At 43.7% G+C, this 26,032-nt stretch overlaps 1 protein-coding gene across 2 annotated transcripts; it reads right to left on the bottom strand.

Moving 5' to 3' along the window:
- Window positions 1–886: 886 nt before the first annotated feature.
- Window positions 887–20,129, bottom strand: SEC61G (SEC61 translocon subunit gamma). 2 transcript variants are annotated; one of them, XM_085631550.1, is made up of 4 exons: window positions 19,973–20,129; window positions 12,295–12,394; window positions 9,880–9,982; window positions 887–1,024 (listed from the first exon to the last, which is right to left on the bottom strand). In XM_085631550.1, the coding sequence occupies exons 2-4, from the start codon at window positions 12,386–12,388 to the stop codon at window positions 1,015–1,017; spliced, it is 207 nt and encodes a 68-aa protein (XP_085487676.1). In that variant the 5' UTR covers window positions 12,389–12,394; window positions 19,973–20,129; the 3' UTR covers window positions 887–1,014. The 2 variants fall into 2 exon arrangements, with proteins under 2 accessions (XP_085487676.1, XP_085487678.1); XM_085631552.1 differs by lacking the exon at window positions 887–1,024 and having other exon boundaries at window positions 9,876–9,982.
- Window positions 20,130–26,032: the final 5,903 nt, after the last annotated feature.

The raw sequence follows: 26,032 nt of genomic DNA on the forward strand, positions 1-26,032 counted from the left end.
GACACAAGGCAATTTATGACTAGTTACCCGAGGTAGAGTACTAGAGTTCTAAAGCCAACAAAACTATAGGATCCTGCAAAAGTCTATTTTGTGTTTAATATTTTTAATCCATGCACAACAATTCAAAATCAATAAATAAACTGCGATTGTGCTGGAAATCCTGACAGTCAAGGGAGCAGAAAAAATTACCATGTTCGTATATCTTAAAATGCCCCCATTATAATGTCCTCATTCTGCATGAAATGGTGCACGGTTTCAATGAATCAGTAACTCAGTTCCAGATGATGAAACTGGAGTCTGTTCCTCTATACAAAAAATGTTTTTAGTAGCGGTGGGTGGTTGCAAGAGGGTTTAAATCAATTATGAAAAATTGCATGGCATTTGGTACAACAAGATCTACCCCTTTCCTATGACATTCCAGTAGTTGATTCATCTATGAAATTCTTGTCAATAGACAAAAAAATAAAAAATGATAAAGGACTAGACAAGTACCACATAGCAGCCCAGTATGTGTGCTTACATCTGCAGTAACTCTTGCCACACAAAAGAATTGTTCATTATTCTGTGGTATAACATTTTACATTAAAAAAGCCTCTGCCTGTACTTTGTTTCAAAGTCAAACCAAACAGAGGTGACCATGCAAGGTATGTGAGCAGACTAGATGCGTCACACAATTTGGTCTAATCTTAACTTATGGATCCTCATAAGCGATAAATACTTTGGGGATAAAGAAACATGTTTAGAAATGTGAATTCGGTTCTCCATGGTTCAACGTTTCACGTGTAGGCTTAAGCAAGCTAGCACACAGTTACTTCAATTGTACAGCAACACAATTAGGTATATAAAATATTCGGAAGTATACAAGCAATCAAGTGAGGACACAAGCTGAGCAGAACATCCTTCAATTTTATTAAAAGAAAATGAAATTAAAAATGTACATTAATTGTCAAAGGTGCTGCTCTGGTCATCTGGATCTAGGGAAAGTCACAAGGCAGCCTCGAGATGGAAAAAGTTTCAACCTCCTCTGCAAAATAAAAATATATATAATTATTAACTGGCGATTTACCAATGCACAACTGTCTTACTTTTATGAGACATGATAATTTTAACCGGAATCCCAGTTTATACCTGGAATGTGAGCAGATACACAAATTACACAACCTGCATTTACAAAAAGGACACAGAAGTTCCCCTAAGGATTGCAATACTGCATGTGTCCACTGTAAATTCACAGTCTCAAATCCATCCCCAACCCATATTATTTTGGATAAAACAGAGTATCCTTTATATTCAAAATCAAAATAACAATACTTCATCCAAATCCACCAAAATAAGACACGGTTTTACAACCTTTAAAACGGATTCACTGCTTTTATGAGTCGAAAACAAATGGTTTCCGGAACCCATGTGGAATAGTGCAAATATAGAAATGGAAATCACACAACTATTTCTCAGTCCAAATTGCAGTCTAATGCCAAAACAGGATTGTTGAGAAATGGAATGGATGCCTTGTTCAGCATGGGAAACTAGACTGATGCATATTTATGCCCAACAACCCCCACTGCCCACCCACTCTCCGTTGCACCATCCACAATACTCACCCTTGCAATTTCAGTCTTTCAAGGCATACACACAGGCACACACACACTATGCGTCACCTCCCAGTCTTTGTCTATGCATACCTCTTTTGGCTCCCATTAATAGCAAACTTCTACTTTCGGCTTCTCCAACTACTGCTGTCATTGTGCAGGACCTCCTTCAAATCCCAGAACCAGCTGGAGAGACATACCTCTACTCCATGTCTTGCATTCCTCTTACTCCTCAACACCAATAGTCACTTAGCATTTACCATTCCCACCCAGCAGAGTAGTTTTCACATCACACAATCATGAAGCCAAAACCACATACTGTTATTCACCAAAACCTGTCGTTGACCACACTCCCCCAGCCTTCCATAAGGTCATCCCAACTTACTACACAATTCTCCTTCGAAACCAAATACCGAGGGGACCTATTTTGAAGAACACCTTACAAACCACAAGCTGCGAAGAATGACATCCAGATGCAAACTATTTGTGGTGGGTTGCCTCCCCTCATTTACAACCTGCTACTATTTCTACAGATATACACAACTAAACTGAACAAAGAAATCAGACTTCCTAATTGGTTCTAATGGACAACTTTCAATTTGCTGGGACTCACAGTAACATGAAATTGTAACTTAATCTCGAGTGACCACTAGCTTATCTGCTATGCTAGCCTACACACAAGAACTACTACTGCAGTAATGAAAACAAATACATGCGGTTGAACAAGCTCAACCGCCCAATGCTCATCTACCATCTCACTACCGCCCGTCGTGCCAAACAAATAAAAGATTAACTTAATTCTACATTCGGCTTGCCAAAGGCTACGACAAACTGATAAATACAGCCACACATCTTAATTGCACAGAGGATCATATGGGTAAATGAAAAGATGAAGAATGAAGTGCTTTATGAGAGCATTGCAGAAAATCAAAGTTGACAAAATGCACCTCCCACAAGTGATACAAATCAGATATTAAGAATGCAGAAAGATTTCAATACTCTTTTTGGATTTCCAAAGCAAATTGCTCATACAGGAACTACATTATACTCTCAGAAGATCTGGAGACCACAAAACATCACACAATTAGCTGCTTGGAAACAGTCTACCACCTACCCTACAACTGAAACTAGAAGAACTGTGCACCTAAGAATGCACCTTTAAGGCAGGTATAGTATCTCAATGCTCATTCATCTCACCACTCATGGTCAAATTCAGCCCTCTACAGGGCTTCCAATTCTTTAACTTACCCTGCTGCAACTACACTTAAGATTTTTCGGGCTTCCCAGTTTCTTGATGAGCTGTGTTCTACATTCCCAAGAACTTTAGCACAGCCTCATCACTACCAATGAATTGTTGACAAGTAGTCATTCTAATCTCACCTCCTCCAAAAAAGGAGATACTAACTTAAGAAGAATGGACCCACATTTATCTATCCATCTTAATCAGGGTTGATAAAGCACAACTACTCACCGGTGAGGGTCTCACGGTATATGGGGGTGGCTCCACTGAGTACTGGGGACATCTGAACAGCCGGGTCAGAAGGTCCTTCCTGAACTGGGACAGTGTAGGGGCTTGCCAGAGTTAGATGGGGAGGTCATTCCAGGCCTTGGCTGGGAGGTAAAAGGACTTTCCTTCCGTTTTGGTCCTGTAGATGTGTGGAACTGTGGCTAGAGAGGTCGGCTGATCAGAGGGGTCTTTTGGGTGCGCGGAAGGAGAGGAAGTTGTTCAGGTATGTGGGTCCGGTGTTGTGCAGGGCCTTGTAAGCGTGGGTGAAGAGCTCGAAGGTAATTCTTGTGAGTGGGAGCCAGTGGAGATTGTGAGGGTGTTGGGTGATGTGGCTGAAATGGTGGATGTCAAGGATCAGTCTGGCAGCGGTGTTCTGTATGGTCTGGAGTTTGTGGATTTCGGCAAAGAGCGTGTTGCCGTAGTCTAGTCTGCTACTGATGAGGGCGTGCGTGACGTTTTTCTGGATTTGGAAGTGATCCATCTAAACGTCTTTCGAAGCATGCGGAGACTGTTGAAGCAGGTCGAGGATATGGCGTTGATATGGCAGTTTGTGAGCGATGAGTCCAGTACGATGCAGAGGTTGCGCGTGTGTGGTCCGTTGGGGGTGTGGAGGTGGGATGGGCAGAGATTTCCAAGGGAGGGGCCGGGGGCCCACCAAGAATCGTCCCATGTGGAGGGAGTGTAACCCAGGATGAGGACTTCTGTTTTCTCAGAGTTGAGTTTCAGGCAGCCATTCTTCATCCAGATGGAGACTGCTTTCATCCCTTCTTGGAAGTTGTGTTCGGTGATGGGTTCGTTGGTGAGTGAAAAGGATAGGCTGGGTGTCATTGGCGTAAGTGACTATGTTGAAGCCAGTGCCTCCAGACGTTGGTTGCGAGGGGCCATGTAGAAGAGGGTGAGGCCGAGGAAGGAGCCCTAAGGCACTCCACAGTTGGTGTCCATCGGTTCCGAGAGGTAGGGCAGGAGCCTGACTCACTGGGTTCTGCTGGTGAGGATTGAGCATATCCAGTTGAGCGCCTTGTCGCGGATGCCAGCGTCATGGAGTCTTGTGGCTAGGGTGCGGTGTGAGATTGTGTCGATAGCAGCAAAAAGGAGGGCTTCCGCTTCACCCCGGTCGTGGGGGGGGGGGGGGGGGGGGTAAAACGGATGTAGTCACTGGCAGCATGGAAGAGTCAGTGCTGTGGAATCCGGGTTGGGAGATGTCCAGGACGTTGTTAGAATCTATAATGTTTGCTAGCTGGGTTATTGACGACCTTGATGACTTTGGCTGTGAATGGAAGCAGAGATGGGCCTGGAGTTTGAGGTCCCTCAGGTCGGCCGAGGGTTTCTTCAGGAAGGGGTTGGCCTAGACGTGTTTCCAGTCATTGGGGAAGGTGGCAATCTTGTTGAGCAGTTGTCAGATGTAATTTGGGTGCAATGGCACAGGCACCTGTGGAAGATGTGGGGTGGACATAGGTTGAGGGTGCCCCGGAGTGAATGCTTTTCGGGGGGGGGGGGGGGGGCCGAGCCGTGTGAAGGTTGCGTTTCTCAAAGTGGTCTTAGACATCTTGATCTTAAGGTGGAAGAAGGTGCTGAGTTTGTTGCAGAGTTCCTGGTGTGGCTGTAGGAGACGCCGTTTCCTTCGCCGAAGACTGGGTTGAGTGCGTCCCCACACTGTGTGCAGTGACTAGTTGTTTGAGACCTATGTTGGTGAGGTTCTCCAAGACGGAGGCGGTGTTTGGGTAGTCATGGTTGTCCGGGTAAAAGTTTAGGTCTCAGAGCAGGATGTAGTCTATGGAGGCAAGAGCGAGGGGTGTGAGGAGGCTGGTGATTGCATTGGTGAAGGAAGCGCAGGCCGGGCAGCCTGTATGAGGGTTCCAGGGAGACTCTGGAAGTGGGGGTGCTCCATGAGGGTTATCGTCTGGGGGGTGGTCATCACGTGGAGGGGTGCTTTTGTGGACGATGGAGATGCCTCCTCCTGGGCAGGCGAGTTGGTCCTTTTACAGGGTCTTGTATCTGTTAGGAACGGCAGTGGCGATGTGGGGTGCAGAGATGGCATTGGTCCAAGTTTGTGAGGAAGGAGACGTCTGGGGATTGGGTGTTGTGTGGGTAGTGTATGGTGAGGAGGATGCAGTGGAGTGGTTTGTGGGCAGTGAAGTCTGGGAAGCTAGGGGCTGCTGCTGGAGTACAGTGGTGGCTGAAGGTGCAGCGGCTATGTAGACAGGAGAGAGGGCCTTGGGTGTGGTTCAGCATTAAGAGCTGGCAGATGTTGCTTCATCCGGGGTGGAGCGCGTGGAGGGTGCTGGAGTCGTAGTGGAGATATAAATATACATGATAAAAAGGGAGGAGTGGGAGAGCAAGGCACTTTGACTAGTTAATCGAGGTAGTGTGTTAAAGAGTTCTAAAGCCAGCAAAAACCTATGAGCCAGCAAAAAGGAAACCTAAATAAATTAGGCCTGTCCCAAGGTGAATGGGTAGATTTCCTAAACACCTCTTACTACATCTACTATGAAGTTCATCTGAAAGTTCAGTCCTTTTTAAACGTGGTTGTCAGAATCTTTATTGGTAAGCTGTACAACAGATTCTTTCCTACATATCTTTTCCATACATTATGGTCTTTCAAATAATTTAAGGTTTCTAGAGCACTTGAAATACAATCAAGGTGGACACACCAGTTCCGATGGGGTAGACCTACTGCAAATTAGTATTTTTGGTTTCATATTTTTAATCCATGCACAATTCTAAATCCATAAATAAGTTATATATAGCTGCCATTGTGCTGCAAACCTCTGGCAATCAAGGGAGCCGGACCTCATGGCCTACCATCACCAAAATTGAGACAGCCGCTACTATTAAGTCTATCCACTAGAGGGCCCCATCAGACCTAGCACCCATCACAACTTCAAACATCTATCAGCGAAGCTCCTACTCCCATCCTCAAATCCTCCATCAACTCTACCACCTTCTGCCTGGAGATACGCTGTCGCTCCCCTGTTCAAGAAATCCTTCACAGACCGATCTCCCTCTCCCACCAGACCCTCAAAAACAAAAACCCACATACAAATAAATCATTTTTTAGACTAGTCATGGACCACCTCGGCAACCACCAGCTCCAAGACACCTCAGTCCACCTTCAAACTTAACCACAGGACAGAATCCATTCTCATCACCTCCACAGAAAACAGACAAGATCCTGGAAAGAAGATACTGCGGCTCTCATCCGCCTGGACCGTTGCAGTATTTAACATGCACCCAATTCTCAGACTCTTACATGAGATTGGCATCTAAGGACCCGCTCTCAGCTGGATTTGCTCATTCTTGACAGCCAGAACACAAGCGGTCAGCCTTGCATCACACTCCTCTGAACCCGTAAAAAACATATCTGCGGAGTGCTTCAATGTTCATCCCTCAGCAACACATACATGACCCCTCTGGCCAATGTTATCCACGCACATTACATAAACAGCCTCTTACAACACGCAACTCATACTCGCCCGCTCAGGCAAGACCACCAACATAAGGAACAAAATGTGTTGCGTGCATGACCAAAGTCACCAGCTGGATGACGTTCAACTGGCTATAGCTAAATACTGACAAGATGCAAGTAGTGCAGCACAACGGCAGACACATAAAACTGCACCTCCCACTGGGTTTCTCAGGTCAAAACTTCGTACACTTTCATCAATAACAGCTGTTGCAAGATACTGCTGCTGAGCAGAAACAGATGGAAACAATATGGAATGGTGCACCTAGTCATTAATGAGTCCACAGACCTATATCTTGAAACTTCCTTCAGTAACTTACGATGTGTCCCATAAAAAAACTAGTCTGAAAATAGCCAACCTGTTTTGTTCAAAAAGATGAATCTTCCTCAGGGCTCAATTTTGCAATAACATTTTCACCAGCCAGTGCTTTGTTTCTCATTGTTCCATTTCCATATTCATCATGACTATAGAAATCAGTCTTCGGACCCTCATGACAATCTTGATTCCATTGCAACATACATCATGGTAGCACACAATACATATCAGCGGGAGGAATCTATGGCGTCACCCAGTATGGACTACAGGAAATCCCTCTATGTCGGAGTCACTAAGCATCTTATCCAGATGACTACAAACCATCCATAGCTTGGCAGCCAGACTCCACCTCACCCTCTCAACACACATTACACCACACCTAAGGGACTTTCACTTGCTCCTGAAACACAGACTTGCTCAGTTCAAACTCCTCACTCACACAAGTTACTACACAACATAGGTTCAGCCTACCTGAACAGTCGCATCTCCTGTCAATGACCCAGACGCCTATGCTCTGCAGCACAACTACTCGCAGATACCACGCAAACACAGAATCAGGTTTGGAGGCCGGAGCGTTCCAATACATCACTCCTAAAGCCTGGAAGGCCTCCCACTACACATCAGTCTCCTCTCTTCTGGAGTTCAGCCAGACACTGTAGACCTGGCATTTGAAAAAATTCCCAAATAACCCCAGCCTCCGGTGAGGCTTGGTGCACATACACCTGCTCAGTGCCAGAATACTCATGTGGATGATAGAGAGCTCTACAAATACAAGCAACAACCTGTTTCGACACCCATCACCTGAGTCCCAACCCAGTACAGTAGACAAGACATGCCCATCTAGCTTTTCTTCATTCCAGGCATGCACAGCTACACAACGGCCATGAGACAAAGTAAATTACATTACTCTTCACATGGCACCAATACCATGCTAGTGGCATGCAAAACCCAGACCCCTTCCACCTAGAACAGATTGATAAAGCTCATGTGATCCATTATTCGCTAGTCCACTTCAGCACAGCAACTTAAGTTGCAATAACGGCACAACTATAATCACACATGACAGCACCACACTTCAGATAATGGCCACACTACATTTCAAAATTTGTCACAGAAAGCACTCCCAACAGTGCGGGTTGCTGCCCTTCTGCTAATGAAATTCAGAGCCTCATCAGCAGAATGAGGCACTATACAAATGCAACTGCAATATAATACAGAATAAAAAGTTACTTTACGTCAATCTGTATACACGCATCCTTGCTTATGCACAGCCCGGTTGGTGGACTCAACGATAAATGGCCTTAACTTTGAACCAGTATGCAACACTCGATTTAAAAACTAGGTGTACATGGGAACATATCCTATATTGCGCTCACCGCACAGCGTAGCGGGGGCTGAATCCTCCCTTAAGGTTCTCCTATTGGTATTATACACCTGCACGAATACATAGCTGGGATAACAGCAAGACAGATCGCTGCTGGCGGGGATGCGGAATGACTGGTACCCTCGTGCACTTACTCTGGCATTGCCCGAAACTACAAAGATATTGGGGGGGGGGTCTTAGATAACAGACGCAGCATTGAACATTTCACTGTCCTACACCCCGGAGTGTACACTCTTTGGCCTCTCACATCCTAAGGCCTTCCCACTAACATCCCTCAGGGGTAGACAAATAGCTCTAGCGTTATTGGCAGCCAGGCAGTCATCCTAGCACAGTGGGGCACAATGGCAGTCCCGGAGCTGTGGTCCTGGTTACACAGTTTATGGAACCTATTAGCTATGGAGCTTTTATCTCTGGGAGCGGAGGGAAGGGGAGAGACTTCGCAACTCTGTGGGGGTCGCTTTGTGAGTTTATGGTCACGAGATATGAGGGAAGTCAAATGCCCCAAGTATTTGCAGGTCCTATGCCTTTTATCAATGGAGCAATCATCTGCAGACGCTTCCCCCAGTGGAGTGACGAGGGGGCTCTTTCAACGCTTACAGTGGATGCTGAATATCATCTGGGGAGGCTTTAACAGGTGGGGTATTAGGGGAGGGGTCTGTTTTCTCCTTCACTCTTGATTGTTTCACCTGTCAATTTTTTTTTGTTTGTTTTACTAGTCAGAAAATGGAAGACACTCCTAGTAGCTGGTTAGCTATAGAGGTATGCAGCCGGCCTCTGGGTTGAGGCTTAAACGCTGTGTAAGTGCTCACAATGCTCGCCCTGCCAGCCTCTGGATGTAGACAGAAAGCTGTGTTTCACAAATGTTCCTGCCTTTCAATAAGCAGATTGATTCCTAAAAACTAGGTGTACAAGGTACTGTGCAGCAGCATCACAGCTATTAAACAGCTACTTTAGACAATGCCACTGTGAGGGGTAACGGGACAAGTGGTGGTATTAGGCTTGGTTTGGAAGCATCTCAGGAAAAATGTCCCAGTTACGGTTTGAACACTAGACCGGTCCCGTTTAGCTTAGGAGGCAATTCTAGTTAGATCTGGTATTAGGTCATCGCCTCAGTTACAGTTCATCATGAAGAGCAATAGCAGGCCACCCAGCAAAAGACTTTCCCACCAAATAGCACATATGTCTGAACAAGATCATAAGGACATCATTCTGCAACAAGTATCTCCCTCTGCTTCTGTGCAACAAAGTCAAATACAAAAGTCCAAGGAATCATTAAGGTTTAATCAGTAATACTGATCCTGCACTGAAAGGGAAAAACATTAGCGCAGGCAGTGTTGGGGGTTCGGGTGCAACTTAAGTGTTATGCAGGTGAAGAGATGGTTAAAACATCTTAAATGTACTTTTGGAAAAGGAAATAAAGTGCATTCTTCAATCAAATTTAGAAATGGATAGTGCTAAGACAACATACTATAAGACACTTCTACCTTCATTTCAGTAAAAAGGATCAGATTTATAGTAGAGAACATGAAAAAACTTCCTACACAAGGACGATACATGATATTTTAGTTTAGGATTTTTACACACATCAATGTTTACTGCTGGATTATTCACTCTACTTACACAATGATGTTGTTGATAGGAATATGGATCAGTTTCACAAAGAAGCCAATAAATCCCATAATTGCAAAACCTATTGCTGTTGCCATAGCAATCTTCTGGAATTCTGCAGAAGGTAAAAATAAATGGTTGTGAAAGCTGCTGTAGATTACATTCTCAAAAACGACAGGCTCTAGATTACATTTAACAGCCAGGCATGCAACGAAAGGCGTAACACTTTAGCTGCAATTATAAAGGCAATGACAGGCCTTATGCAAGTGTGATGCTAAGAAACATTGGACAAGAGTCTTGAAAACTGTTAGATACATTATAAAGGTATCAGCTTTCGCAATTTACACTATTATGTACGTGTCATTCAAAAGTAAGAAAAAAGCCTGTTCAATCTTCAATTGCATGCAATAAAGAAAAAAAATGACAGGTGTTGACGAGACACGATAAGCAATTATCCCTCTCCAAGCACCATGCAATAGATAGAGAACATGTGTGAAATAACTAGCATGGGTAGTGGACTTTGCAAAATCACATTCACAATATAAACATTAACCTTCACCATCAAAACACAGGATGTACTGCGGTCCAACAAACAATTATTGGAATTTATATTCTTCTCCAAAAAAGCACTTGACATCTAATAATTACAATTTTCTTATGGCAATAAGTACCATTTACAAAAAGACTATCAGCATGTCACTGTGAAACAGAACTTTAAAAAAAAGCCAATAATAAATATGCGATCCATAAACACTGAAAATATTCGAAGGGTTGGTAATATGCAAGCTAGGAAGTTCCGAATTTAGAAGTCAAGAGCGAGCCTAAAGGAATTAGACAAGACAATGATTGGATAGCGACAGAGGTCCAGTGAATAATGGGCTTTATATACAAATAATTTGTTTTACAGAGTTTTATATAACATGAACTTGACCCGAAGGTATCGGATATCCGAACACTTTACATAGCACCAGTTGCGTTACATGAGGACATTCATTTTGGTTAGGCACGGGGAGATGAAGTGATTTGCCCAGAATCACAGGATGTTAATCGTCATTGCAGAGACTCGAACCCGGTTCCACAGATTTGAGGTCGACCGCCCTAGCCGTTAGGCCAACTCCTCTCCCATAATGCATTTGATAGTGGTTGCAATTTGCCCACCAACATTTACTAAATGCATTGATATTTTGCGAACTGACTATGTAAAAATAGGTTGGTTTCCAAAATACTGAATCGTAGAGGGTCACAATTCAACCTACCTCATGAACATTAATGATGGGTCACAAATTGGGACCCACTACCATTTGAGGCCGTCACAAGGATGACAGCCTGCTGGGATCACCACACCACCATGTCAGACTGTTTTTAATGCAGCCCATTTTCGAAGCCCCTCTGTCTTTGGAAAGACAATATGCCGCTCTCCCTAAAAATTGAACATTCAGCAAAATCAGTAAGCAGATAAGAGAAGATGAGTGAGAATCAAGGTAAAGCAATAGACCACATATGCAAACAAAAAAATAGAACAGAGAAAAAAAAAAAAAAAAAAAAACGGAATAGTTGTGGCCAGCAACAGAACACTCGAAGTTTAGTGAAACCTTTGAATCAGTGCTGAAGGCAGAATGGTCATTATATTGTGTACAGGTGAATGTACAGTTAATAGCCGAGATTTGATGGTGGGGGTCAAATAAAAGACATGTTCGTGTTGATACATGAAGTTCATAAGCGAGTAAAGGAAAGAATCTAAAGGAACTTCAGTTTGCTCGAGATCAGAAAACTCGACCTCCAGATACAGGGAAAAAAAGACAAATGGATGAAAGTAAAGACACGAAAGCTGAAGAAGCAGAGTGCAAATCTGCAGTTTCTCCAGTATCAGTTCTCTGGGAAGTAGCATCTTCAAGCCGTAAATGAGCTTAACATTCTCAGGCGCCGAGGGAGAACAGAAACCCCAATGTGAATGGGAAATACTAGGACGCCCACAGGGGTCTGGCTCCCCTTGCCTCACTCCAATCATAAAATCCCCCGTAGCCCCCGCTAAAGGAAGTCTGCATATTGAAAATCATTTTACTGCAATGGATGCTTTCGGATACAAAGCATCAAAAGTTTCCTTCTAAGCCTTTCTAATATGGGCAAAGATTCCGGCATTACTACAGGGCTCATTAGTATGGCACAATCATTCTTACACGGGACTTTGTAGAGAAATGTGTACGCAACTAGACTGCGAAGTTCTGGGCATAAACCTGCAAGCACAGCTTTTTTCCTTACTACCTGCACTCTTAGCTGCATAACCCAACAAAAACAAATGCACATTTCGTCGCAATTTCCCGTTAGTATGTTTCACGGAAACGTTTATCTACCAGAGTGCTCTTCTGTGCGCTACATCTTTAAACATGCCACCCACCCTACACACCTTTATGCTGTTCTATACATTACCTTTTCTGTCAGGCTTTGTACACCTTTTAACAAGTCTGATGGAATCCTTCACGAACTGACGGCTTGGTTCAACAAATTGCATTACTTGATCCATAGTTGCCTGTCAAGTACAATGACATTGGTTAATGGAAGGAGCATACAACAATACATATTACACAACTGGGCGATTCATTACTACGGCACACTTCACAGCTATTTGATCTGCCCTATAATAAAACAAGCATTTACAATGCAATGGTCTCGGCATTGGTAAAGTTAGAGCTATTGGCATTGCTCCTGACATTATTTTTGTTTGTGTTTTTTGTTTTTAAAACATTTAAAGAAACGGCATTGTCATGAGCAATGCCAATAGCTCTAACTTTACCAATGCCGAGACCATTGCATTGTAAATGTTTGTTTCCAGACTGCAGTGACAGCAGGCACATCATGTGCGGTGCTGTCATGAGTCATGACGTCATGCCAGATGAGCGTTGTAGAGGAAGGGCAATCCTTTAAATAGAGTCATGTTCTCTCTGGATTCCCCTTCTCTGTTTGAAACACATGGAGCAGCAACATTGTCGTGGTGTCAGCAGGGCTTTAAGCGGAAGCTTTTGCAATATTATATACAAGCCATAGTTGGTGCTTATTGATCTTATGCAACTAACAACCACCGATAAAGCCAATAGTCCTGACTTGCTGTAGGTGTAATGTTACTTGTTGTATTATATATATATCTGGAAGCAATGAAAGAAACAGCAAAATACAAGTCGGGCGACACCCTAAGCTAAGCACAGATTTTTAGCATACGTGTTTTTAACCCACGTCCTTAATTACATTGGCCACGCCCCTTTGAGAGATCCTCCCCCCTCCCAGTTTTTTCATCCCAATTAAAGCCCTGCCCACCCTCGAAGGTTATGTTTCATCCCTCCCTTTATCACGGTTTAACAACTTCCTGTTCCTTCTTTGTCACTTTCCTGTCTCTCATTTGCCCCTGGTGAAAGTCTGATCATGAAAAATAAGTTCTGGTCCCAAGATATGAATGCCAGTGTGCCAGTGCCCACCATCTGCATCCAGGGACAAATTAAGCATTGCTTCCTTCCCCACACTTAAAAACACAAACTACATCCCATACGGCAATTATGCCAAATTAACATACACGGGCGTGTATGGCTTGGAAGGTCGTATAACCGTGGTAGGGCGGGTCCGGAGGGTTGCCACTGGCGGGTCCGGTGTATTACGGGGGTCCGGAGGGTGGTGCGACTGGCGGATTTGGAGGGTTGTGACTGGCAGGTCCGGGGTAGTGCGGCGGGTAGTATGACTGGCGGTTCAGGGGTAGGGCGGCGGGCACGGAGGGCCGGGGTAACGCGGGTCTGGGGGGGTTGACTGGCAGCTCCTTGGTATTACGGGGTCCGGAGGGTGGTGTGATCGGCGGCTCTGTGGTAGGGCGGGTCTGTAGGCGCGTGAGTGGTGGGTCCGTGGGGTTGTGACTGTCGGGATAGGGCGGAGGGCCGGGGTAGGGCGGGTCGGGAGAGTTGTGACCGGCGGCTCCGGGGTAAAGCGGCGGCTCCGGGGTAAAGCGGAGGGCCGGTCCGTCGGGTCGTGTGACTGGCGGGTCCGTAGGGTTGTGACTGGCGGCTTCGGGGTGGGGTAGGGCAGTTCCTGGTGATCATGTTCTAGCGGGCGGCGTTGTAAGATGGCGCCCGGTACACAAGGGAGTGGAGTGTAGGCGGGTGCTACAATCCGACTGCGGGCCTGACCTTCGCCGTGGACCAGCGGGGACAGCTGCTCGTAAACTGGACCTTGCCTCAAGGGCGCATTGTGAATCGTCGCTGATGCACTGGATCTCCCGCAGCCTTGGCCAATGTGACTGATGGAGACGAACATGTTTAGGGATGCCGCCCTCTGGGTATTGGGGCATGTGGGTCGTTTACCCTCTCATTTCCGCCATTTGACATTACCGGACCTTGCATGGCATTGAAGGGGGGAGGGTTGGGGATCGCTTTCGAGGAAGATATTCACTTAACATTTGCCGTTTGCAGGGCTCTCAGCGTCATCTGGCACTGTTGGGAAACTGACTGCATCATCGTAGTGCAAGGTTGCCGCTAAGGACAGTGGTGAATCCTCGCGGAGGGGATTCCTCTAGCTCTCAGCCAAACACCGGAAGACACCACCGCAACGCAGCGTCCTTTTCGGATTCGGGGGCGTGTTTAAGTGTTGTCTCCTCCTTGAGACTTCTTGCAAAAAACACGCCCCCCGATCCGAAAAGGACGGGGCCTGATTTGAATGACTGGCCTCTTCTCCAATGGCTGGCCAGCATTCAAGAGGCCAGCCAATGGAGAACAGGGGAGAAGAGGGGCGGGTTCAAGCCCCTCTTCTCCAAGTCATTAAATCTCCGACTTCCGGTTCTGCCTTTCGGCAGACCGGACGTCCTCGACCTAAAAAGGAGGCATTCAAGTTCAACAGACTGGCCGTAATACCAAAAAGCAACTCTGGCAACAATTTAAATGTGTCATTTTTTCCCCACCGCACCGAACCGAACCACGCCATTTGAAGGTGGCGGCCAACACTGACACCTATTGGACCAATGCCATCAAGAGAACTGGGCAAAAGCGCATTTTTCACCCATCAGTACTCTGCAGCAGTTTCTGTGAGGGGAACATCTGATGGATCATCATTAATAAAGCCTTGTAAATTACATTTAAACCATGGTATACTCTTTTCTGTAAATGACTTGCGAATACCACCTAAAACTGAATAGGTGTCTTCACAACATCCAAGGCTAAAGATATGCAGGCAACCCTCCATATTCTAGCCTACCAACGTTACTTATTGCCAGTTTATAAAATACCTCTTTTCTCCAAACTGTCAGTCCAGACTGACTAATACCTTGCTGTTTCATTAAGAACATTTATGGGTTCAAACTGACCAGAATATAGTTCTACATCTACAATGTTGATATGCAAATAGTGAGTCTATGTAAAATGCATTAGCTTATTGGTCCTTTATATGGACTGCACATGTACACGTTTTTATGTTTCTTACCAAATAAACGTGATGTCTAACTTTTCCTAATGCTTTTCACTGTGGTAAGCCTATTCTTTTATTGCATCAATTTGAGAAATATTGTAATTGCATTTATATAGCGCTTACTACCCCGGATGAGGCATCGAAGCACTTTTTCTGCAAGTAGCGCGCTACTCCGGAATCCATAAAGGATTAGTGTTGAATTAGTACAGTGAAATATCAAAGTCATTTAAGTGGTGGATGGGTTAGTCAAGTATTTGTAAGGATAGAAGAGGGGAAATAAGTTTTGTATTTATATAGCGCTTGTTACCCCTGATTGAGTGTAGAAGCGCTTTTTATGGCGAGTAGCACGCTATTCCGGAAACCCATAAAGGATTTGTGGGGAATTAGTATAGTGAAATATGAAAGTAATTTGAGTGGTGGATATTAGTCAGTTATTTGGAGCGAGAAGGATAGCGAAGGGATAGAAGAGGGAAATAGGTTTGCATTTATATAGCGCTTGTTACCCCTGATGGGGTGTTGAAATGCTTTTCCTGCGAGTGGCACACTACTTCGGAACCCATAAAGCATTAGTGTTGAGAATTAGTATAGTGAAATATGAAATTTGAGTAGACACATACGTCATTACCAACACTATAAAGTAACAAACTTCACAGACTGGTGTTCCCATTTCAAAACAACACCTAGAGTGTGGAGCTTAACCAAATATAAAGCAGCAACCCTTATGTCTCCAAGTCTCACCAAATTCCTGGAAGCATGCATGTGTCTATACCTTTTGCTAGTGACATCATATATAAAAGAAATATACAAGTAGTTGTATATCTGTCTTTTACCATAGACAGATACAAAGTAGCCTAACCACTAATCCTTCTACCAATATGTCATAAACCTCACTTTTGTGCTGCAGCTTCACCATTCTACTACTACTCAAGAGTGTTGAGCCTGGCCAAATACAAAGTAGCAACCCTTCACATGTCTCTGCTGTAACTCACTATATTCCTGAAAGTATGCATGCATGTCTGTATCTTTTGCTACAGACACTATTAAAAGAAGCATACAAATAGATGTATACCTGTGTTTTATACATCTGCCATCTTCAGATGCATAACAAGAGAACACAAGTGCAAGTATCGACATACCTTAGTCGCACCACCATGCATACCTTTAAACATAACAGACAGCACTTTACATTTCAAACAGACCCCTAGATTTATGCAGCATACTTCAAGCGAACCTTTCCACAGACTCACACGAAGTAGCATAATCACCAATCACTCAGCCAACATGTCTTAAACCTCACTTTTGTGCTGCAGCTTCACCATTCTACTACTCAATATGTGATGCATTATTGAATAGGACTGTTATTTCGTCACCTTTTTACTGTAGTTTAATTACAGATCAGGGTTTCAAACTACTTAGTCCCTACTGATGTCTGAGAATGACTGATATTTACCTCACTTCAACAACACACTACCTACTTTTATATTTTTGACTACTTTGGAACCAATGGGACCACAGAAGTCAGTCTCAGAAATTACTCCTGCTCAAGCCTTCTAGGTCTACACAAAGGCCCTACGATCTATGTCACCCTGCTCTGGAGACCATGCGAGACCGCTCAAACAACTCTTGTATCCTAGCCTTTTCTCCAGCAAGATGACCCCAAAATACTAAATCATTCTGCTCAGGACACTATTTCCAGAGATGTCCATTACAAAACAGTACACAGAATAAGCTCTTCAGGTCTCCGCCCCTGCATCCATCCAGGATCCTGGTCATTTGCTTGTATTCTCTCGTACCTACCCATTTATACTTTATCAACGGTTTCATTGAGATGGTCCCTTCCATCAACTCTCTACACCTATTCTATATGTTAGTTTCATATTTGATGGTTATATATCTTTTCATCTAACCGCTAGACAATTCGACCAGAACCAGTGGTATTGCGTTCTCCTACCTCGCGGTTAAGACCTGTGTCGCTGACCCAATTCAAGAAGGACCTCAGACCTGGCTCTTCGAATGATTCCACACCCAGAGGGACCAGCGACCAGCAGCCACTTCACCCCAGCACCTTGAGACCCTCATGAGTCAGTAGCCACACTTTACAAGCCACCGATTGATGGATGCATCCTTCAGTGTACAGAATGTAAGGTGTCAATTGATTTCCAATTGACAATTCTTAATCCCTGACACAGCTCTGTCAAGCATGAACAGTCTGCCATTCCTCTGCGTTTACTTTCCAATGTTACTCATGTTTTTCATACATAAACAGCGTCCAGAACTAAATGAGCCCATTTTAATTTTAGGGATTTAAAAACTTTCCTAACACTTCCTACACTCCAACAGTTTACAATTCCCAGTTGAAAATTGGTCCATCCATGGAACATAGTGATTAACACCTATAATCATGGATGTTCAGCACTCATTTTTTTTAACCAGTGAGGGTGGGGGAGGATAGGGGGGGGGGGGGGGGGAGTTTATGCAGCTACCAAACTAGAACCAAAGTAATTGCCTAAAAGGCCAAACAGCTGACATTCTTTTAAAATCACAAAAACTGAAAATGGCATGCAGTAAACCTTTTCTGTGGTCATTACACCTTCATGACCACACTGGTTAAATCCCAGCGCAGGAAGGAAGAAGTGCAATAAAGATGAAGTTCAGAATTTGACAAAAAGGTTGGAAGGGATGAGGGCGGTCACTGTAGGAGTCGCTACCTTTCTTCACCAGTATTTCATGTTCAGAGAACCCTTTAAGAGGGAACTATGGCAGGTACAGAGGCCAAACAGCCCAGCCCCCACCCTTAGGGTCCCTAACCACAAATTGGAACACTCCATGCACAATATTGCTTCAACACCACCTGTGGTGTCAATGGCAATTCATCAATGAAAGAGAAATCAACAAAAAAAAAAAAAAACGTACACCAGGTGGTTAAAACATCCTGTTTTCTATGTGTCTTGAGAAGGCACGTCAAACACAAGTGAGAGGGGTAAGAAAAAAAACTTGTTTGCCTTCCCAACCAATAATTACTACAACAAATTAGGAATTATTTTGCTTTCTCTTTTCCTACTGCCCCAAAGACCAGTTTCTCAATTGTTTCAAGACTGAAGTGCCTTGGAACCCACAGGGTGTTTTAAAAGAACCCCCCACTCACCAACCTAGTTGGTGACGTGCTTCATCATTGGGTTTCCACGCTGGTCACCAAATGCTTCCAGGGTGTGCTACGACGCCAGATTACATCAGAGCTGGTTCTTGGTCATCTGTGACTGTGCGCGTTAGTGAAGAGAGGTGTTAAAGTTGGCTCGGAATCTTCCATCACCAATTTTTGTATTTATTTTTTTAAATAGTGGAGGTCTTGGTCAATGTTAAAAGCAATGGTGGACAATTGTGGGATATTAGTTGATCCCACTGATCCTTAGTGTGGTCAATACGTTTCAGCATCTGATTTCATGCCGCCTCTATGGGCCAGTGTGCAGGTCAAACACTACAAAAAAAAAAAACGCTCTAGCCAAATGTAATAATCTGAATTCCTTTTCCGACAAACCTTTCTTGTATGAAAAGACATGTCAAATATACTTACATCACAACTAACAGAAGAGAACTTAGAATTGGACAAATGAAAATGTAAGTTCTGGAAATGAATGGCCATCTTTGAATGAAGGGTCTCCTAAGTTTCTGGTTTTACATACAGTTCAGTGACTCTTGACACAGACCTCCGAGGTCAGTAGTAGTCTTCTCTGCAGCTTGGTGTGCCCAGCAAGCTCCGCACTATTGTAGCTTCAGACAGTTGCAGTCACTCCCAACTTCTCCCTCACAGGGTGTTTAGAAGGCACTAATAATGCGTGACTAATGCATTTTATTGCAGAGATGCAGACTACCACATTGAAATACGTTAGTCTAAACCCGGATGCGTGGTACTCGGCAGGCCTGGTCCAGCAGTACAGCAGGAGTTAATGAGATGTGAATCTGGGCTACAGAGCCCGTAGGTCAAGGACGGGCCAACCAGCCGCTAGACCTCTTCACAGAACGAGAAGGGAATGTGAAAAATAAATGAAATATATACATACCTGTGACCCAATAGGGCATTTAAGCTTGTCCAGGTCTGTGCCTGTCCCGGTTTATCGTTCGGAAAATCTGGTAACACTGACTAACTCCTATACACACTGGGTAGTCAACGTTATTTCCTCATTCTTAGAGCGGCTATGGAATTTCATATGCTCGTTCTTACAGCAGGTATTACGGCACTGACAAGTCAGCAAACGTTTGTGTTGATGTTGGAAGCACGTATAGATAAGAGGCCAGGGTTTACTAAGAAGTTCGCCTTTTTAGGGTGTTTAAGGAAGAACACGCTACGGGAGGCAGGTATACTAGGGATAAAATGTGTTTCCAGGTTACATTTACAGCATTATAACGTTCACTTTTAGTTACTAAATGAACTCAGTGGGACACTATGATTTAGGCGAGATGTTGGGCCTCCAGCCAAAACTTTAATTTTGAACGTAAGTAGAAACCGTTATATTATCAAATCTGGTACACCAACATACATGGGCTGCTTGACAGAGTTCACTGAAACGAGCAAAGACGCCTGAACTCAGGCAGAAAATTCAGATAGTTTCATACCACTAAAGTAAACACAATCGTAAAGTTGAGTGTATGAACCCAAGCACCGAGACGCACTCACCTTAGATATCGAAGGCTCGTCCCCAGACAGCGACCTGTACTGCGCAGATTTCGGGCTCTACTTGGAATGGACACGTATATGTCGAGACACTTCCTTTTCTATCAGACGTAGTACGCTGACGCCTCACTAAAGAAAAGACCCCGCCCCACTTGTTCCGGTCTTGCTTGTGTGGACGCGAGTGCTTAACGCCACAAATACCAATGAAATTACTTCCTGCGGTTGGCGTGTACTTCAGGCAGAAGTCTTATAGGCGGACATGTCAGAGTCAGGCAAAACGTCATTGGAGACGGTGGTAGGTGTTTTATCCTTATTGAAAGACGTATTCGCTGACGACGTGAAGCTCCTATAGCGTTACAATAAACATGTACAGGGCTAACCTTACTGGAGTACTTCATTTAAATAAGGTTGGCATTTGGTTTGCCACACTGATTCAAATGCTTTGTTTAGAGGAAGTTTTGGTACATAATGGATAGCATGTTTATGCCAATATCACTTTGCGGTCTGGACTTTCATGCCCATACTAAGAAGCATTGGTAAATGCATTAGGTTTCGCCTATGTGATTAAAAATAATTTGTTTTTTTGTTGTAAGTTGTAGTTTGGTGAATAGTATTGCAATATAAGTTATTGAAAGTCTGTTGAAGTGTTATGACTTGTTTTATAAGAAAGGCAATACATTGTGTTGTTACTGGTTTTAATGTAAAGTGGGGACAATAGGTAAATGGGGTAGTACCAGTGTAGTATGCTGAAAGATGAGGAGTCCAAGTAATTTTCCATGTAGGTTTATTCAAGATAAGATGTTACAGAGTAGAGCCCCACCAGGAGCAGCTTCCCTGCTGCTCAGCCCATACACCAACTGACCAGGCACTCCAACATTCCACATTACATTCCACATCCCAACATTCTTACAGCTATCACTCTGGCTGAGCAGCAGGATACCACATATCCCCCTTCTTTACAATGGAAAAGAAGGAAGAACCAAAATACATCAGAAAATAAGCATGAAAAAATAGAGAAGAAAATACTCCAGAAAACATGAATTGAAAAGTGGAAAAGTAGGAAACGCAACCAAGAAAAGATGAAAAGAAAACAGTGACTAAAACACTAACACCCTTTCTCACAGAAAGACAAACCCACATCCTCCCTCACATAAATAACAAAAGAAACCCATGTACAAAGATATGAAAGCTGGCCAGGCAAATATAAAATATACTAGGGTATAAGCAACAAGGTGAAGGAGAGAAAACATAAAAATACATTGAAAGGGTGAAAGACAACTATAAGTAGAATAACCAAAAGGATAGATGCCTTTAACTCAAGTAAGAGTATGGAGAAAAGTCCCTAGAAAGACAACAAATCCTGGGTATGGCAGAAAATGCCACACGGAACATCGCAATAAATAAACAGAAATAGGTGTGGAAGAACCACACAATACAATGCCATACAGAATGTAAAACTAGTGTGACATAAAATATCACAATAGCACACAGTATGGTTCCACTTGTAATAATGTAAATTGAACAAACAGTGAAGATAGGTGTGGAGCACGCCACACGGCAAAACTATGCAAGGTGTGGGCAGGCACCACACAGAGGGTAAATTCCCTAGAAAAACAACAGCATATTGCCGTTTAACATCCTTGTAGCGCAGCAGGATGAATCCTTGTAGCGCAGCAGGTTGAAGTATTGTATTGCAGAAATTAAATAAAATTGAATAAACCTTGTAGCGCAGCAGGTTGAATCCTTGTAGCGCAGCAGGCAAAACATTGTAAAGCAGTAAATTGAATAATTAACAACAATCCTTGTAGCGCAGCAGGTTAATCCTTGTAGCGCAGCAGGTCAAAGTATTGTAAAGCAGAAAATTAGATATTTATGAATAATCCTTGTAGCGCAGCAGGTTAATCCTTGTAGCGCAGCAGGCAAAGTTAAAACTAGATGGCACATAAGCAAAACCAAATACATCGAGTGTGCCATTAATTAAACGGTTAAAATTGCTTCACATCCAGACACATTCCCAAAAGAGAAGGCTTGAATAAACTCAGCGCAGGAAAGACAGTCCAAAGTCATTCCCAGAAAAGAAGGCTTAAATTAACGCCCCCAAAAAAACCCCGCAGTCGAACTGACATTGTCATGACCGATATAAATTGTACTGACACTGTCATGGTTTCTTTACTAATTGAAGTGACACTGTCAAAGCTATCATACTCACTGCGCACAGGATGTTGACAGAAACCCAACAAAAATAGAAACTTCCGCCTCATTGTAGAAAGGTAGAAACACACAGGGCTTAAGTTGAAATCAAAACGATGTCATAGCAATCTGTCGAAGAATGACGCTGTAATAGGTGGACTTAGAACGGTTGGCAAAACAGACTCTATGGCTTACAGTTGGTGTATGGGCTCTATGGCTTGGATGTTGTGGCGAACTTAAAATGGTGGCACGCACGGTGACGCCACGCCGGATGCCTTCCGGCATCACCGTGCTCCAAAACGTTGCAGCTGGCAGGGCGACAAATGCTGGGGAAGACAACGTCATAGATAATGAAGACAGCTTGCACAGGTAAGACTGCGCGCTGCATGTGCTTGTGACAGATTTGAAAATGAAGGAGCAGTTAAACTGCCATGAGGAGAGTACACGCAGTAGTATTGCGTAAAACACAAAAATACTCACAAATTGCCCTCCGAATACAGCCACGAGTCCCTGCCAAACAAATAGATGAAATATCCTCCAATATAGGCTGCACAGTAGAACGGCAAGACAGACACGGTGATTACCGCGTAGTAAGGCAAGCAAAAACACCCCAAGCCAAACTTGATTATAGAAAGTATATTTGAGATGTATAAATCAGGACCTGACTTGCGCTTGCAAGTTGAAAAGCAGAGTCATTCTTTTTTTTGTTGAAAATACTGGTGAATGGAGAAACACTCTGAATGTGATATCCAGTAGGTGGCAGCAGATATCCACTAAATTCCGCCGATTTGTAGAAAAGTGATCAGCCTGTAGTGTCAAAACTTGTAAAACACTAACCGGATCTCTTCATCATTCTCCGGTTTTGTATCTCTTACTCTGGTTTTATTTCTACCTCGCTGGTTCTGAACTCTCGGAGACAGTTCAAAGATCACAGCCCAGGATCTGGTCCTCTTCACTTGCTCTAGGCTCCGTAGAAGACAGCAAAAAATGATAAAATAAAGTTGCTTCAACCCTGCCTCAGGAAATGGCAGAAAGCAGAAACTGGCACTTTTAGACTGGGTTGTGGTCCATCGATGTCGCAGGAATGGCTGACAGCAGTTCAATATCAGGCAGGAAGAACTGGTAGAATAAAGTTGAAACTGGCACTTTAATACTGGGTTGCAGGCGACCGATGGCAGCGTCACTGGTGGGGCTCGTTGGTGCCAGTTAAATTGAAATGCTCCTCTTTAGTTTCAAAGAAATCCTTGATCTTGATTGTGGGTTCTAGTTCTTCAGCCTCTTCTTATCAGACTGTGGAACCCCACTCCTGGTACCAAAATGTAGTATGCTGAAAGATGAGGAATCCAAGTAATTTTCCATGTAGGTTTATTCAAGATAAGATGTTACAGAGTAGAGCCCCACCAGGAGCAGCTTCCCTGCTGCTCAGCCCATACACCAACTGACCAGGCACTCCAACATTCCATATTACATTCCACATCCCAACATTCTTACAGCTATCACTCTGGCTGAGCAGCAGGATACCACAACCAGTGCTTTAATTTGTAAAATATGAAGTGCCAGGGCTCTGACCAGGAGGCCATTGCAGCTTGCACCACCCATCGCCCCTGCCATCTCTGGCAAAACAACTACTGACCATCTCTCTCTCATGTGAATGTGACAGTTCAAATTATTCCATGTCCTCTAAGCTAAAGGATTGGCTGGGGAGGCAGGTATTAGTAATTTGTGTATGTATAGTGTTTTCCTAAACAACTGTTATACTGCTCATCTCTAAGTTACATGAACAGTGTCACCTGGTGGCAGACTGCCCTAAGTGTGGTCTTGACCATTAGGTGCCGGTGCCAAGCACCGGAAACCAATTAAGTGGCGGTGCTCAGCACCGGAAAGCTCCGGCCCAAATTAAGCACTGGGTAGTACGATGATAAAAATACATGTACCTGATATTTAGGATTGAAATTGATGCAGCTATGGGGAGAAGGTAAAACGTGGATGAAAAACCAAGCATTCATTGCACCCATAAGTAGGATCATTACCAATATATATTTGGCAAGTTTAACAAAGGCTTCATACATTTCTAAAATAAATATGTCTCTGGATCCATAGAGATTTGGTTTAAGAGGCTAAACACTCAAAGAAAGGAAGAATTCAAGGAAAGGGACAGAAGGTGGAAGAGAGAAAGGGAAAGAGCTTGGGAAGAAAAAAGAAAGTGAGGGATAATGGGAGTTAGGTAGAAGAGAAGGGGCAGTAGAAATATTAAAAGCGAAGTAGAGGAGGTATAAAAAGATGGATGAAAGGGAGGGTGGAAGAAAGAAAGGGAGAAACAATAGAGAAAAGGGAGGCAAAGAATGATGGGGAGGGAGAGAGAAAGGGAGAAAGGCATGGTATTAGAGAAAGAGACAGGGAGGGAGAAAGAGAGAGAGACAGGTAAAAAGAAAGAAAAGTAGTGATAGAGAAAAAAAGAATGAGAAAGAAAAGTGGAGGAAGGAGAAAGGTTTAAAAGAAAGGGAGCTTTCTGTACAGGAGACCTAAGAATCAAAGATGTGAATTAAAAATAGCAAAACATTAATGTGTATGTAAATGAACTGTTAATGCTAGCATGTGTAAAGGAGGCTTGTGCTGTGCACAATGAGTGTTGACTTGTATTGAAGTTGCCTTTGTTGAATACTTTATGCTCCTACCAAGGCACCACAGTGCATTTACAGATGGGTAGCATGCCACTTCATGGGGCGCTATGGATGCTAGTGTGTGGGACCGTCATGTGACCTACATAGATAGTGATTACATTTTGTGCATGAGGTATAGAGGTGTGCTCTTGTGTTTTCTAGGCTGCTTAAGCATTAGCTGTGAGCATATGGATGATGGATTGTGAATGAGTCTGGCCAGTGAATGCTCAGGGTTGTTGCTGAAGCTGTGTTGCAGTACCCATGCAGTTCTGCATGCAAAGTGGTCCAGGAGAAAGATACAAGACTAGTCACGCATGCGTATACCTATTAACTTTGGAGTGGTAAGTATCGTCCCACATTGAATAAGGGCCTAAAGGGGGCCACCTTCTGGAAGGTACAATCCTGCATTAATTGTACTATGCCTCTTGAGCCCATGTAGAAGCAGCAGAGGAGAAACTCATAAGAATGCGCATTGTACAGGCAGCCGTAGCCTACCTACCCAAGAGTGGCAAACTAGTAGCCATTATGTGTGCTCAGAGTAGTCAATCAATCAATCCCCTTTATTCGATTATTTAAAATCATAAAAGTGCAGAAGACAAAATACAAAATACACATCCCATAAAAACATTTGAGCAATCTGTATAATACAATGATTTTGTGTCTATTAAAAAAAAGAGCCAAGTATCTCAGAGTTATAAAAACAATTCCATGGAACAATAGCAATAAAATGTATACACTGTTTAGACTAGGACATCTTTTTTTTCTTGATTCGAACAGCAGCAACAAGAAAACAAGCAACATTGAAAATGTCCCAGGGGTTACTCAGCATTTGAAGATAAAGTAACGCCGGTCTAACTTGTAAAAACCCCTTTCCAGTCAACAAAGGTTTTAAAAACTTCCTCCGGATATCGTTATAATAATCGCAGAAGATCATAAAATGTAAAGTGTCCTGTACAGAAAAATTATCACAATGACAAGGAGCCGCGTCCTCTGGTTTACACCACCCCGGAAGATCACCCAACGAGAAGTGAATCAAATTAAAACGGAACCTAGTCAGGAGCCAGCGATGAAAAGGCTTAGTTACAGTTATCAGATAGGGTTCAATTAAAAAGGTGGTTTTAGACAGAAAGTGGGCCCTAGCTGAAGGTTTCTGTAGCTCCATTTCTTCCCGTTCCATCATTAATGTATTCAAGAAATTCATTTTGACCCATTT

This window comes from Triturus cristatus, chromosome 10 (assembly GCF_964204655.1).
Source record: "Triturus cristatus chromosome 10, aTriCri1.1, whole genome shotgun sequence".
Lineage (NCBI taxonomy): Eukaryota > Metazoa > Chordata > Amphibia > Caudata > Salamandridae > Triturus > Triturus cristatus.